Source organism: Barbus barbus (assembly GCF_936440315.1).
Source record: "Barbus barbus genome assembly, chromosome: 7".
Classification (NCBI taxonomy): domain Eukaryota; kingdom Metazoa; phylum Chordata; class Actinopteri; order Cypriniformes; family Cyprinidae; genus Barbus; species Barbus barbus.
In genome coordinates, this window is record NC_136735.1 from 29,097,580 (window position 1) to 29,113,566 (window position 15,987).

General features: G+C 40.3%; 1 protein-coding gene across 1 annotated transcript; it reads right to left on the reverse strand.

The window, feature by feature from the left end:
* Window positions 1–402: 402 nt before the first annotated feature.
* LOC306872091 (phosphatidylinositol 4-kinase type 2-beta-like) lies at window positions 403–15,987 on the reverse strand. Its single transcript, XM_079420472.1, has 10 exons — window positions 15,508–15,987; window positions 5,166–5,317; window positions 4,576–4,776; window positions 4,350–4,481; window positions 3,868–4,021; window positions 3,269–3,333; window positions 2,821–2,920; window positions 2,484–2,617; window positions 1,966–2,025; window positions 403–1,249 (listed from the first exon to the last, which is right to left on the reverse strand). The coding sequence occupies exons 1-10, from the start codon at window positions 15,845–15,847 to the stop codon at window positions 1,076–1,078; spliced, it is 1,512 nt and encodes a 503-aa protein (XP_079276598.1). The 5' UTR covers window positions 15,848–15,987; the 3' UTR covers window positions 403–1,075.

A 15,987-nucleotide genomic window follows, 5' to 3' on the forward strand; every position in this document is an offset into this window, starting at 1 on the left:
TTCCATAGGCATGATGAACGTGTTCAGTGTAATTACTAAGGTGCCCACAGGGTGGCAACACAATGACAGACAAAAACTAAAGAACCTCAAACATTTACAGCCAATACAATTGCCTCAAATGACCACATGATTTTTGCGCTCTCGAGTGACAGGATAATTAAGGAAGGAGGAAGTAACTTAATACATTTTGTAATTTGTTAAATTACATTTTTCCGACATTTAAAAAATAAAATAAAAAAATAAGTCTCAGCGTTGTCACGACATAAATAGCAGCTCTAGGCAAAAACTGGTTCCAGACTAGCCTCAAAAGCCCAGGAAACATTATACATAGGACAAAATAAGTAAATAAATATACAGATAAATAAATAAAGGGTTTAATATAATATACACTACATCTATTTTTACCAATCCCAAAGCTTTATTTATTTCTGTTTACTTCATTTTAAATATACAGCTCTACATGAACAATTTCTCAGCTGAAATACAAAGTCCAAGATGCATACACAGGATTGTGTGAGAAAAAAACCTTTTGCAATTATACTTTTCCTAGGGGCTACAAAGCACCCAACTTTAACAACGTATACACTGTTGGCAGCATCCTGTTACATAATCCGCAAATACATTCATCATATTAAATACCACGGTCACCAGTATTTCTTGGTGTTGAAATGTCCTCAGGAAAAGTGTAAAATGTAAACTTGCAAAGTTACATTCAAGCATTTTTCAAGTTTAAATTAAGTTCTATGCATCATTCTTCATTTATAATATCTACAGTTATACTTCTAAAATAATTGGCAGTTGAGAAAGGCTGTCGCCACAAAACGTCATCTTCAATGAACGATTCCCTTTTGACATTCCAACTTGACAGCCATAGCAAGCTGAAGAGGAGAATTCTTGGAAAAGGCTCAGGAAAATAAAAGGCCTTGGATCCTCTGCATCAGACCTCCAAGCTTTTTTTAAAGTCTCTCCCTTTGCTACATTCACCCAGGAAGTCTTTTTCAGAAAAATCGTTATCCAGTGTCTCTCGTATAGGACCCTCATCGATTCTTGTCTTCGTCCTCTCTGTGTGGCTCTTTTACCAGGATGTGAAAAAGGGTCTCTTGCAGTGAAAGGTCTGGGTAAATGCATTTCCCAGTTGGACCACACGACCCTGGCCTCCTCCACGGCTCCTCTCCACCACCACACGAGGCATCTGCACTAACTGTATAGGGCTCTTCCCATCCTTCAAAGCCTGGGTCAGGTTTAAGATCTATTTGATAAGAACAGGCAAATATGATTTTACATGCAGTAGAGGCTTTATGCAGCTCTTAAAACAACTGCTTCCTGATGAAGTCTACTTCTAATTGATTCATTAATTTGCTTCTAATTTGAATCAGTTTTTTTAATAAAAAAAAAAAAAAAAGCCTGTAAAGTTGTCTAAATTAAGTCCTTAGCAATGCATATTACTGATCAAAAATTAAGTCTTGATATTTACAGTAGGAAATTTACAAAATATCTTCATGGAAGATATTCATGATCTTTACTTAACATCCTAATGATTTTTGGCAAAAGAAAAATCGATATTTTTGACCCATACAATGTATTATTGTACTGTTTTTAAGTGTATTTTGAATTAATAATGGATTAAAAAAAAAAATAACTGAAATGACCCCAAACTTTTGAACAGTAGTGAATAGTATGTTGGAGAGTTTTTTTTTTTTTTTTTTTTTTAAATATACATAATTTCAGAGGCACAATAATTTTCCTTGGCATTGCAAACCTGAGGTCTAAATTCAGGTCTAAGTCTCAGCTGTGATAGGCTGAAAATAGCATCCCGGCTGGGTGTATTAATATACGTTAGCTGTGAATTTTTCATAATGAAGAGCTCCAGTATTTAGTGAGAATGAAGCATGTGAGAAAAATCACACCGTTTGTGGAACAGCCGAGAATGCACTATGTAAAATCATCTCAAAGCATAAAACTTACCTGTCCTCTCATAACAGACATCTGTTTCTCAAACATGGTTGTGTCAAACCCTTTATCCGTCTGAAATCAGAGTTGTTAACATGAAAAGTCATTGAATATTAAAAAGATAGTCATCCGTACAGAGATTCTTGCAAATTAATGCATAAATGATTAAACGACTTCACTGCAAACCAGTGAGAAAGATTATACAGACATAATAGAAAACAGATTTAGTGGGGTCAGGTCACTTAGAGAGGTCAGTTAGTAATGCATCTTTTGCTTGGTTTTATAAATTAAGCTTTAACGTTTTTAGCAGAGCCACTTGAAATGGGAGGAATATAGAGACGCAACTTCTTTAAGGGGTTTAGTGTGCTGACAGCATGCTAAACTCCAGCTTGCTAACAGAAACTGACAGCATGCTAAACCCCTGTCCAAGAAGCTAAGTCTCAAAATAAACTACAGCCAAATCAACACTTTAATAACAAGTAATGCATTGCACTGAATGGTGAGCATACAAGTACAGCACTGTTAAAAAGTACCTTGAACATCTCATAAAGGTCCTCACAGAGGTCCTGTACAAAGTTCATGTCAGAAATGCGCGAGAGCACAAGCTCTCTTGTCTCTTGGGAAAAGACCACTTTGGCCTGAGGCAACCATGCCCAGTGGAACGGATCTAGATGCGCCAAGATTAAAAAAAATAAAAATTTCACCTGTTAAGTATGGTCATGTATACACTACTAGTAAAAAGCATTTTTTGGAAGAAATACTTTTATTCAGCAAGGACACATTATATTGATTAACTATGACTTTCAAATTAATGCTGTTCTGTCCAATCAAAGAATATTTGGGAAAAAAATAAAAAATAAAAATCCTTACATGCTCTCCACTCATCAGGGTGTTTGAAAGGGAAGGCCAAACCATTATCTATAGCTGCAATCTGTATGGCCGAGTCTTTTGGGTCAGTCCATTCAGATTCCTGTGGACAGACATGTGGAAAAGAAACTCAGCATTTGTGACTGGGAAGCAATCATCATTACATCCATAATATAACCCCTGCAGCAACTTGAGCCAATAGAAATGCTTTTGCAATACTGAATTGGTCTTATGTTTGACGTGGTGTGATGTTTAAAGAGCTTTACTGTGCATATGGGAGGAACTGTTGACCAAGACATGCCATGCCCCTAAAAAAATACATATTCATTTTTTTTTTTATGCAAAATGACTATGATACTGCTGCATTTGCACATGGTTCTCAGTCATGGTATTTTCTTTGAGCTGCCCAGCACTGCAAACAAAGGGGCTCTATAAATATCCCTCAGCTCACCTTCTCTGTCAGCTCTCCATCGCCCGGCTTCTCATACTTGATCAACCAGTTATCATTCCCTCTGTCTGAAGAAGCCAAAAGAGTTATCAGATTTCCTTTTCAAAGGCTCTGTAAACAATTAGCATCTCTTTTATATGGTCATAACATGTTACGTTGAAAGACCTGGCACGTGTGTATGGGGCCGGAGGCAGAAAGTGGAAATGAAGAAAGATAATGAAAAAGTCTGCCTGAAAAGAGATGAGATACAGCTCAACAAGAGTGAGAACAAGAGACCCCATGGTTTCTTGAAAAAAATAAAGTACAAAAAAAAAAAAAAAAAACTGGCAACCACGGTTCTCCTCAAAACACCATAGTAATAAAATCCAAAAACTAATACCCATATAAAAATAAACGTAAAAAGCTCTTTTTTTTTTTTTCCCCTCCACAGTGGTGACCAAAACTGAAGTTACTTTACAGCATAGCAAATTTAGTAAAAATAACCCTGCAAGTAAAAAATCTGAGATTAGATGAACATAGTTACCATGGTGAAGCTTGTTAAGGGAATAAGTTGAACAATGGATTGAACAAAAAAAAAGAACTTGAAGACCAGCATTAGGTACCTGTGTTTCTGATGACGTAATCCAGCACCACCAGCCTCTCAAACTGAGACTGAAGCTGCTTCCTCATGTTCTCTGGAAGAGGTTCAGCCTCAGACTTTCTTAGCCAGTAGTCTGCTTCATGATAGCCCTCCACAAACAACTGAAAAGAGCCCACCTACACATAAGAAAACAACAAATCATGATTTTTTTTGGAAGTCTTGCTCTCTGCTGCTCTCAATTAAATTGACGTGACAAGACCGGTGTAATATCTATAACAAAAAAGTGCAAATAAGAATTTAGAGCTACAGACTCAACATTTTCAGCAAATAATGACACCAAGCAATCATATGGATTCAGGAAAACCTAGATTTGTGTCAATTCATGCTTTAACTGTATGGAAAAGAGCAGCGTGAACACTGGCAAAATATTTCCTTGTAATAGAGGTTTGAAACAAAACGAGGGCGAGTAGATGAATTGGGATCATTTTAGAGAGGTTTCGTTACCTTTGGAGGAAGACCAACTCTGTGAAACCGTCGTCCAACTTTGGGGACTTTCTCCAGTGCATATTTCTTACCACGGGATTTGGCTCGGTCAATTGCACTATAGTGAAAAGTCTCGCTGGCCAAATTCACAACCTGCAAACAAGGGGCGAAAGGTTTGGTTCTTAATTCCAAGAGCAAAGCTATTTCTTAAAGTAGATTTAAATACTTCTATTACACCCATCCTCACCTTAGTTTTGGGTACAATCCCCAAGCCCAGTTTTTGGTCAACGAGTGAGGCAGCTGCCTCAGAGAGGTAGCCCTGGTTAGGAATGAGGCAACCACGGCCAAAACAGCACGGGCAGCAGACTTTATGGAAATATTTGGTCCATTTAGGGTTTAAGTGACCGTAAGGCTCCTCGGATTTTGGTTTAAATACCCCAATGATTTTCTAAAGGAAAGATACAGGCATCAAGAAAAATCTAATTTAACACCAATAGATTTGAAAATAACTACTATGAATTATATCGTAAAAGGAAATGTTTTTTGAGAGAATGAATCCAAACCGATTCCACATTAACATTCATGAATAAATGTATTCGTTTAGCTCACAGGAGAGAGGCGATCATGCATATATTATCCTATGGTAAACACTGCTCAGCATGATGTTGTGTACAAACTGCACAATAACTTGAGGTGCTTGAATACTCACTAAACCTACTAAGCACCAAGAAGTTCTACGTTTAGTTTTTTTTATCCCATTAGTTTGTGTTTTCTGTTATGACTTAAAACCGATTATTTCAGGATCGATTTCAACATTTAACAATCAAATACACGTACTCCTTTGGGATCCTTGACAAAGTAGCTTCCACTGGATCCTTGTGAGATGCGTTCGGGAAAGACACCATTTTCTAAGGCCTGCTCAGCCCTCTGGATAATTTCGGCAAACTCTGGGTCTTCTGGGAAATGGTTGAATTCTCCACTGCTATTACCTATATGCACACAAAGTGATTCAAATGTACAGTGCGGCAAATATTCTCTTGCATGTCTGCATTTATATGCAAATAAATCCCCTCATCTCAAAAGCCCATACAGCAGAACGTATGGGGAATGATTTTCACTCTGATGGAAATTATTAAAAGAAATTCATGCTCAAGGCCATTTTTATTTGGAACAAAATTGAACCTTCTCCTAGAAATCCAAGCTTCAAAGCTGAATCACTAGTGAGAATGCGTTTTAGTCAAACACTTTTGCTCTGTCTGCCAACTAGCCTTCAGAAACAAATTAAAAGAGCACTGGGCATTTCTGGAGTGCTAAAAAACAACAAAAAAAAAAAAAAAAAAAAAATATATATATATATAAAAATAATATTTAACATTAGATCTTTACTTTTTTCACTTTCTTTAAACATATGAATGCTTAAGAATGGTTGATTCATTATTCTTAATGAAAAACAATAAAATAGTACAATGACAAAAACACTTATTTTGGTTAATAGAAGCCCTGTTTAATATAAGATGGGTGATGTACGGAGCCCTGCACATGACAGACAAAAATATATAGTGGCCACAAATTAAGAAATTAAGCAAATTCTTAATTCATGGCCACAATTAAATTTAAATGAACTAATTCTTATTTTGTGGCAACAATATCCAATTTTTTATTTTTTTTGGTAATTGTTTCGATAGTCCACTTTAGACATTCTACTAACAGTAAGTAACTTTGCAACTACATGTCAACTAGCAGTCATTAGAGTATTAGTAGACTGTCTGCTTAATATCTTCTAACACTTTGATGGGTCCACAACATACTGACTATTAAAAACTTTGCAAGTATGTCACATGAGGGGCCCGATATATGCCTGTGTTGTAACCCTATTAAAGATCTTTAAATTATAACGAACTAGAAACATTCTTTAAGGGGGAAATTCAAAGGGGTCATATGATGCTATTTTAAAGATCATTATTTTGTGCATTTAGTGTAACAATGTTGACGTTTTAAATGTTCAAAAAACACATTTTTCAAATACTGTACATTACTGTAGTTCCTCTATGCCCCGCAAATCCCAAACGAGTGGGTTTTCTACAAAGCCCCGCCTTCCAACAAGTGCAGTCTGCTCTGATTGGCCAACTGACCCAGTGCATTGTGATTGGCGAACACCACAAGCACACGTCGGAAATGTAACACCCCTAACCATAGTCGCGAGCTTCAGCTTTCAAGCTAGTTTTATCAGTTCAAGCCCGAACGAGTCACATGAGAGACACAGTGATGATGCTCGTATGTATTTGCAGTACACAAGCCATGGTTAAGACGATTTCTGACGGGCTGTACACTCCCGTGACCCTGTTCCCCTCACACACACACACGGTGCATTACGCTCAAAACTCCGCATTTGAACAGTCAATAGCAAATACTTGAACTAATAACAAAAACTTACAGTCGCTGATTCAGAAGCATCAGATTGTCATAGCAAAGCCGGAAATTGACCCTTTTTATTTTAAGAAATAGCCTTCGTGCATAGCCAGCCTCGTACTCAACTAGGTTCACGAAACTGTCGTTGCACAAATTCAAACATTTGGGTTGTGCTGTCGTGTTGTAAACAAATCTTAACCAATGATTCCTAATTGCATCTACTTTCAGAAGGCCAAATAAAGTGTACCGCGTGTTTCTTTGCTTTCGCACAGAAACAGCGTCTCCCTGTCATGGCTGCATCAACACTAACTGCGGTTACGGTAACCACTCCTTTCTTTGCGTGAACATTTGGGCATTTGGGCATTACGCAAATATTTCCACATTGTGACGAAAAAAAAATGGGGGCGTGTTTGAATGAGCCGTTTTAGGGGGGCGTGGACGAGTCTTAACTTTTATAAAGAATATCTCTTTGGGTTTGAGACTTCAGTCTTTGCAACTTTAGGGATTTCATCCATGCACGAATAGCTTGTAACGCTCCAAAGAGAAAGGAAATCTTGAAATCGCATCATATGACCCCTTTAATGAAAAACAAACTAAGAAACACTCACTTACATTAAACAAAGTCAAATACGTGTTTTTGCTTTTTTTCTTTGACACCAAATCCTCTGCCTTCCTCCTCATCTCTTCTTTCTCCATTCACATAACCGTGAAATCTGACTCCTGTTGCTACTGCTTTATGGAGCAAAAGCTTTCAGTTTATCATTTTAGCGTCCGTCGTCAAATTGAACTAAATTTATACTTTTGTACAAAAAAAATAAAAATAAATAAATTACGGTGGGGGCAATGTGCAAGTAATGTAAATCGCTATGCGGAGATATATATAGTTTTAGTGCGCGTGCTTCAGGTGTATGTGCTCAGAAAAAGCGCACGTCAGACCAGCGCGTGAATGAAACATTTAACCAGCAAGGCTTGTGCAAATAATGTACTTTTGCTATCGCGAATAAGTGCAGTGTCCTGTCAGAGTAACTCTACTGCTGTATGTCGTGTTGTACAGTATATAGAGACGGAGGCGCCAGAACTGTATTTGACAATGTGTGCTGTAGCACGATACTACGATATTTCTTCAAAAGCAGATCGGAGACATTCTCGTCCACGATCAAAAATCGTCATATCGCACACCCCTATTAAGGCTACTATAAAATTAAAAAGACATTTCTTTTAAATATATAGTTAGTAATGAAGGCAGCAACATATGATAGATAAGACAGAACAAGAGAGACTGTTAATAATAGTTCATTGCGCAAAAGTATTATAATAAGTAAGACTCCAATATAGAGCAGCAGAAAGCGCTATGCGCATCCCGTGTGCGCAGAATGATGCGCTTCAAGCGACACTGAGTCACAGCGCGCAGCGCTCTGAGTCCGCATAGAAACGTTCAAAGTACAAAGGGAAGAGATATTGATGCGTAGTGTATTAAATTTGTGCGTACGTTTATTAATCCTTTTCTTTTAACAGTTTTAAATCTCAGTAACTGTGCGCTCTTGAAGAGAGTTTGACTGTAGTAACCGAACGCGACACGCAGTTTGATTGCTGAATGGAGGATGACAGACAGCCGCGGCGGAGAGAAGAGTTTACCTGAACTTGAATTTAAAGACTTAAATATTCATCTGTACCTCAGATTAAACTATGGAACAGCTTCAGAACACTTGAAATATAGTGCACAAAAACTTTATGGTGCTTTCTAATGTTTTTGTGCTTTCGTGGGGCTTAACAATAACACAATAGTACAATATCGGATTTGGATCGGTCTCGCCTGACCGATACCCGATCTGCAGAAAATGACCGTATCGGAGCCGATACCGATCCCGAGTATCGGATCGATGCATCCCTAGTCCATGTTTCAGGAGGTAGGGGTTTGCATGGGGGATGGGGTGGTTTGAGTTCAGGGCTCTCACAGCCTGGGGGAAAAAGCTGTTGAGCAGTCTGGCGGAGCGGGCTCTGATGCTCCGGTACCGTCTTCCTGATGCTAGGAGCTGGAAGAGACTGTGGGAGGGATGGGTGGAGTCCTTCACGATGCTGTTGGTTTTGTTGGAGCATTGTGTAAGGAAAATGTCCAGGATGGAGAGGAGAGGGGCACCGATGATGGAGGGTCTTGCGGTCAGCAGCACTGCAGTTCCCGTACCAGACCGTGATGCAGCTGGTCAGCACACTCTCAATGGTTCCTCTGTAGAATGTGGTGAGGATGGGTGGAGGGAGACTTGCTCTTTTCAGCCGGCGGAGAAAGTGTAGGCGCTGTTGTGCCTTTTTGGAGAGGGACATGGTGTTGGTGGTCCAGGTGAGATCCTCTGTGATGTGCACCCCCAGGAATTTAGTGCTGCTGACTCCACAGTCGATGGTCAGTGGGGGGTGGTCAACGGAGTTTCTCCTGAAGTCCATCACAACCTCCTTTGTCTTCCCCACATTGAGGGACAGATTGTTAGTGCCACACCATTCAGCCAGCTGTACAACTTCCTCTCTGTAGTGCGTTTCATCGTTGTTGCTGATGAGACCTACCACTGTTGTGACATCAGCAAACTTGATGTGGTTGGAGCTGAACTTGGCAGTGCAGTCGTGGGTCAGCGTTAGGGCTGAACGATATGGACAAAATTTCATATCTCGATTTTCATGCCAGATATCTCGATATCGATACGATACGACTACGGGTTCGGTGAAAACCAAGCATTTCTCAGAAAAATAAAAACATCATAATACAAAAAAATTTGGAAAGTGTAGTTTTATTTTTAAGAACTCACTGGTGGACGTCGACTCGTAGGCCCTTTCACACAGGACGCGGCATGCGCTGCGCTGCGCTATGAAACCCATTCATTTCAATGGCTTGCGCTGCGCGAGGGCGGTTACGCCGGTTTCACACTGCAAGCGTAAGCAGGGCGTAAGCAGCGCGCATTTTTTTCGGCGCCCATGTTAACGGATGAGAGCGTTCACAGCACGCAGGAGCGGCGCGGCTGCGCGTAGCAGGAGCAGAGCAGGAGCGGCAGTGCCGCGATCGTTTCGGCGCAGAGTCTATTTTTGCTGTGCTGCTTACGCTCAATTAAAGTGACAAAGCATTGATTATGGACAAAATACACACGATAAAGTGAAATTGTTCCCCAGAATGTAAATTAATGACATCTATGTTGTAAATAGAGTATAAACTTCAGTAAAAAAAAAATAATAATAATACTATAGGCCTATATTACAAAAAACTAAATAAAATAAAGTTTTTGCTCTAATCACTGAAATTAGTTTAAATAATTTATACTGTTATTTCTGCTTAAGTCACTGGTTAATTGTATTAATTATGTTAGCCTATGTGTTATAACTATATAGTAAGTTGCCGTAAGAACAGGTGTCATGTTGACATCATGATGACGGTACTAGTGCTAATGCAAAGAAGACAATCATGGACGACACTCGTCTAATCGTGGAGGTTGAGAAACATACAGTTATTTATGATCCTCATAATTTACTATATAAAGACTTGCAGGCGAAGGAAAAAGCATGGGAGGATGTTGCATCAGCACTCGGTGCAGAAAGTAATAACCCTTCTTACTTTTTTGTTTTCAATTTTTAGCATGCCCACATACGAACAAATTAATAGCTAATTAACTAAATACAATAGACAGAATAAGGTCATAACCAAGCATTTCTCAGAAAAATCAAACATCATAATACAAAAAATTTTGGAAAGTGTAGTTTTATTTTTAAGAACTCACTGGTGGACGTCGACTCGTAGGCCCTTTCACACAGGACGCGGCATGCGCTGCGCTATGAAACCCATTCATTTCAATGGCTTGCGCTGCGCGAGGGCGGTTACGCCGGTTTCTGAAACCGGCGTTAGTTGCTGCGCCGACCAAAGCGCACGCGCAGCGGAGCGCACCAGCGGCGAGCTTGCGCGCGCGCCGCGGTCAAAGTTCAAAATAGTTCAACTTTTGCCGCTGCGCTCTGTGACGTTTCCCCGCGCGGCCAATAGAAACGGGGCATCCAAACAAGCACCGAACTCAAAATGGATGAACAGCTGATTCTCTGTGTGTCTGAATTTCCAGAGCTATACCATACAAGTTTGCGGTCGTATAGGGACCTCAGGGTTTCATGCACCCACAGCCTCTTCTTTCTTGCTGCTCTCTTCTTATTACTAGCAGGGCTACTGCTATCGCTCGCTTCTTAGCACGGGACAGATACATGTTTTGCTGCTGACCGAAAGGTGGAACAACAATCCAATGACTAGACGTATAGTACTCCCCCTAAAAATTTTGAAAACTCCGCCTACTTCGCTCTGGCGAGCATAGCGCAAATCACCTTGTATCTGAAGGGCTGCGCTGAACCCAGCGGCAGGCGCAGCGCATGCCGCGTCCTGTGTGAAAGGGCCATTATGGATTACTGAACGCGTCAGCAATCAAACTTTGCTTTGGCTTATTTTGGGATGACTGAGAAGTCCCCGGTGTTTCTCTCATTGTCATGCACTCTTCATGCAGCACGCGATGGTGTTGTTTCAGGTGGTTAAACATGTTTGTTGTGCTACCTTGCTTAGTCGCAATTTTTGTTAAGCACGACCTGCACAACACGTCACTCTGGTTTACATCGTCTTTTCTGAATCCAAAATACCTCCAAATAATGGAAGATGATTTATGTTTTGGCACCAAGTCAGATTCTGCACTACCACCGGCCGCATTATCTCCCGCACTCATTTTCTTTCTTTTTAATTTCTCCGCTGTCTCTGTAGTGTGTGCGCGCTGTCTTTAGCGGTGCATTCAAGGGCACTCGTAAAACTGATGTTCCTTGTGTGACTGCCAGAGTTGTATGCAGGGCGGGGCGAGCGCGGAGAGGGGAAATCTATATCGTCTATATCGTTGCTTTTTTCGATAGTAATATCTTGAAAGTTCATATCTAGATATAGATACGATAACGATATATCGTTCAGCCCTAGTCAGCGTGAACAGCAGCGCGCTGAGCACACAGCCTTGTGGGGCACCTGTGCTCAGTGTGGTAGTGCTAGAGGTGTTGTGGCCGACACGGACTGACTGAGGTCTTCCGGTTAGAAAGTCCAGGATCCAATTACAAAGGGAATTGTTAAGGCCCAGCAGGTTTAGTTTATTTATGAGCTGTTGTGGGATTGTGTTGAATACCGAGCTGAAGTCAATGAACAACATTCTAACATAGGAGTCTTTATTTTCTAGGTGGGTAAGAGCCAGGTGGAGGAAATTGCATTATTGCATTTTTTCATTCTGCATTTCAAACCGTGAATAAAAGTGGTTGAGTGCATCGGGGAGGGATGAGTCTTCATCAAAGGCCTGTGGCGGGGGCTTGTAGTCAGTGATTGTCTGAATGGCTTGCCACAGGCTCCGTGTGTCTCTGCTGTCTGTGAACTGATTGTTGATTTTTGGAGCATATGACAGTTTTGCATTTTTAATGCCACAGGACAGATTGGCTCTTGCGGTTTTGAGGGCTGCTTTATCTCCTGATCTGAATGCTTCATCTCTGGTCTTTAGCAGCCCACGAACCTCTGCTGTCATCCATGGCTTCTGGTTTGCACGTGTGGTGATGGTCGTCACAACATCAGTGCACTTTTTGATGCAAGCAGTCACAGTTTCAGTGTACTCATGCAGGTCTGTGTGGTTGTTGTAGGTGGCTGCCTCTTTAAACATGTTCCAGTCGGTGCACTGAAAGCAGTCCTGTAGTGTTGAGGTAGCATCATTTGGCCAAATTGTGATGAGTTTAACCAGTTTGGCAAGTTTGAGAAGTGGTCTGTATGCTGGGATTAGCATAACAGATGTGATCCAAGTACCCGAGGTGGGGGCGGGGTATAGCCTTATAAGCGTTCTTTACTGTCGTGTAAACAAAGTCCAGTGTGTTGTTTCCCTTGTTGCAAAGTTCATATGTTGGTAGAACTTTGGCAAAACTGTCTTTAAGTTTGCATGGTTGAAGTCAGCGGCTATGATGAAAAAGCCGTCGGGGTTATTTGTTTGTTGTTCACTGATGGCGCTATACAGTTCATGAAGCGCGTCCTTAGCGTTTGCACACGGGGGAATGTAAACTGCGACGATAACAATGGCCGTGAACTCCTGCGGCAGATAGAACGGTCGACACTTCACAAACAAACTCCACCAGCGATGATAATATCGCAGCATTGTTACACCAGTCTGTTGATATACACACACACACACACAAGCCACCTCCGCGGGTCTTACCAGATAGTGATGAATACGAAAAATACAATTCATTAAAATTTGACATTTTATAATTAATAAGATATGCCACATTACAATACGAAGTTACAATACGAGACAAGCGTTCACTGTTCATCACTATAATTTTGTGTTAGCAGATTTTTTTTGTAGCACTGAAAGAAAAAACACTGAGCTGAACTTGTTGACAGTCATGCTTGATTTTCAGTGTCAATTTCTTCATCAAACAATGGCCTTTGGGTGTAGAAGCAACATGGTCAGGTGGTGTAACTGGTTTGTGTCAATTGGCGTAACCAGTATTTTTCATAAAAATATAGTTATATACAGTTAAATTAATGTGGAATAAAATGTAATCTAGTTTAGTATAATGTGTTTTTTTTTTACATAATTTGTCAAAGATTTAGAAAATAATGTTTTCAGCATATTTCCTGCCAAGTATTGCACAAACCCATTCAAATTTACATTTAGAGATAACTAATAAAATCTATTTGTGCGATTTTAAAATGAAGTATTTATTTCTACGAGTAAGCTTACACACCATCTAGATGGATAAAACATTTAATATTTCTCATTCTTTGGCGGTTACACCATTTGACATGTTCATGTACATTCAGTCTTAACTTATTTTTAACTACATAAAATCAACAAACACACGTGTACATTTTAAAATACCTGATGCATGCTTTTAAAACAAGTTAAAATATTTTTGAACTTCTCATCTTGCCAAGCCCTTTGTCACTGACCCAGATCTCATAAATCAGTTATCATAAATGGCATGATTTTTAAAGACCATCTTAGCTACAATGTTTAATTATGACAAACTTATTCTACCCCAATTCATTCAATATAGCTATAGTTGAACAAACTGCTTTTGCAAACACACTGCAAGACATCGTTCTCACGCACGAAATAAAGTAGAAGCAGTCTTGAGTCTCATCTATTGAAATGAATAAATAACTGCAGACGCAGATATCTGGATATCTTAGGCTCACAGGAGACATTTGACAATTAAAAACCCTTTTCTTTTAATTTCTTAACAGGAGTATTCATACTTCCACATCCAATCCACTTCCATGTTACAGCAAATTGCGCAAAAATAAAAACCTTGGTGATACAAGACCTGGTAATTGTCTGACCATGTTGAGTTAATTTTGTGATAATGACCAGCTGACTGCACAACACCCTTTAAAAGTTTAATTTTAGGTCAGAGTGGAGAGCCACTCACAACAAATACAAAAACAGATTCCCCATTCTACATGTTTTGATAAGCCGGAACACTCAGATGTAGCCTACAACAGTGGTTTCCAAACCGGTCCTGGAGGACCCCCTGCCCTGCACATCTCCTCAATCAGACACACCCAGTTTAGTTCTTGCAGTCTCTACTAATGAACTGATGAGTGGAATCAGGTGTGTTAGATGATGAAACCTACAAAATGTGCAGGGCAGGGGGTCCTCAAGGACAGGTTTGAAATTTTCAAGTGTAATGTGACCTTCTTTGGATCTCACCAATCATATGGTCTAATTTCAGCAAGGAGGCGGAATTTAAATTTAATAGTTAAATATACTATTTGCATGCTTTGTGGAGACAATTATGCCAATAAAACAAAAGCACATCACAGTGATGCAAAGATATCATAATTTTAACTAGGCAATGCAACGGTGAGAGACTCTAGCACTTAATTTTCCTTCACTGAAGGCTTAAATGTGGATCTTAGAGATAAAACAGAAGCCAGTGTCTCTCTGCTCATCTGCATTCAAATGAACCTGTTATTAATATGCAAGAAAACTTTATTGCATCAATACAGCCCACAGCTGCGCATGTAATCTTGTTAGTACAGATGATGTACCTGGAAGGACTAAACCACATGAATAACACAGAAACAGCCAAGCATGAATATCAGGGGTTGAGTAAATATCCCAGCAGCTGCTGTGGTGTCACCTGTACACGTGAGCCCCCGGGTTCAAAGAGCATGTAAGCTGAACTATGGAAATGGTTGCATAACGGACCATGTTCTGAGATAAAGCAGATGGAGCAACAGCACAGAGCAAGATGTGTGGGAGTGAATTTAGAATATTAAGAGTTTTTGCATAGTATTTTGCATGAAAACTTGTTATATAGGTGTAAGACAGGAGGCAAAACATCTCCTTTCTCTGAAAAATGTTTTTAATTCCTTTCAAAGTTCCCCCAGGCATGTTAGCTGTTTTTTGGAACACCGCGCGCAAAAGAAACAGAACACGCGTGGTTGCTATGGAAACTAATGCAGACTGGTCCCTAGTGCGTTCTTTCATTTAAGAGGGGGAGTGGCTATATTTAAATAAAGGCGTGGTCGGCCGTTTTACTGGTTTAATTAATAACTGTGAATTGTGTTGATTGTTAAAAAAAATAATGATAAAAACCATGTCATTTGCAAACCTGTAATATTATAATGCAACAAATACGCATTGTTAGGGAAGCAAAACAAAGAGGTGTTGAAGTGTGACACATACTTTGAGCCAGTTTAATCTGAATATGTGTTGATCAGATTATATCCAGCTCATATACATCTCACCTGGAGATGCTAGATTATCAGATGATGAGCTGTGTCTGTTCCTCCGCGTCCTTTTCTCTCTTCCAGCACGAGGTGAGAGATTTCCGGCAGGTCCCGGTAACAGTAGCGTCTCTTCCCCGGACCCGTCCGCTTCCAGCTCCGTCAACAGGCTCTCCGTCGAGTTCGAGATCCGGACCGCTGCCCCGGGGTTCAGCGAGAGTCCTAGCGACGGCGCCGGCCGGGTCTTCCCAAATAACACCGCGGGCACCTCCGACGCGAGAAAGTTCGTCTCCGGTGTGAACCTTAAATCTCCGCCGCCTTTCTCCGGCTCGCCGTCGGTGGGATCGCATTCTGCCATCATCGCGGACTGTGTGTGTATTCTTTCTCTGTCCAGAGAAACTCCGACACCTCTCAAAAACCGCGCTTCATATCCGTAGTCTGTTTTTGAGAGGCTTTTGTTTTCTTGAAGACGCGCTAATGCTCTCAACTGTTTCGCGTCAC

Excerpts from the sequence above, each read along its gene's own strand:
- LOC306872091 (XM_079420472.1), bottom strand. The coding sequence starts at position 15,847 with ATGATGGCAGAATGCGATCCCACCGACGGCGAGCCGGAGAAAGGCGGC. Across the intron at positions 4,482-4,575 it reads GGATTGTACCCAAAACTAAG|GTTGTGAATTTGGCCAGCGA; the intron begins GTGAGGATGGGT and ends CCTTGTTTGCAG. Across the intron at positions 2,921-3,268 it reads ATGGAGAGCTGACAGAGAAG|GAATCTGAATGGACTGACCC; the intron begins GTGAGCTGAGGG and ends GTCTGTCCACAG.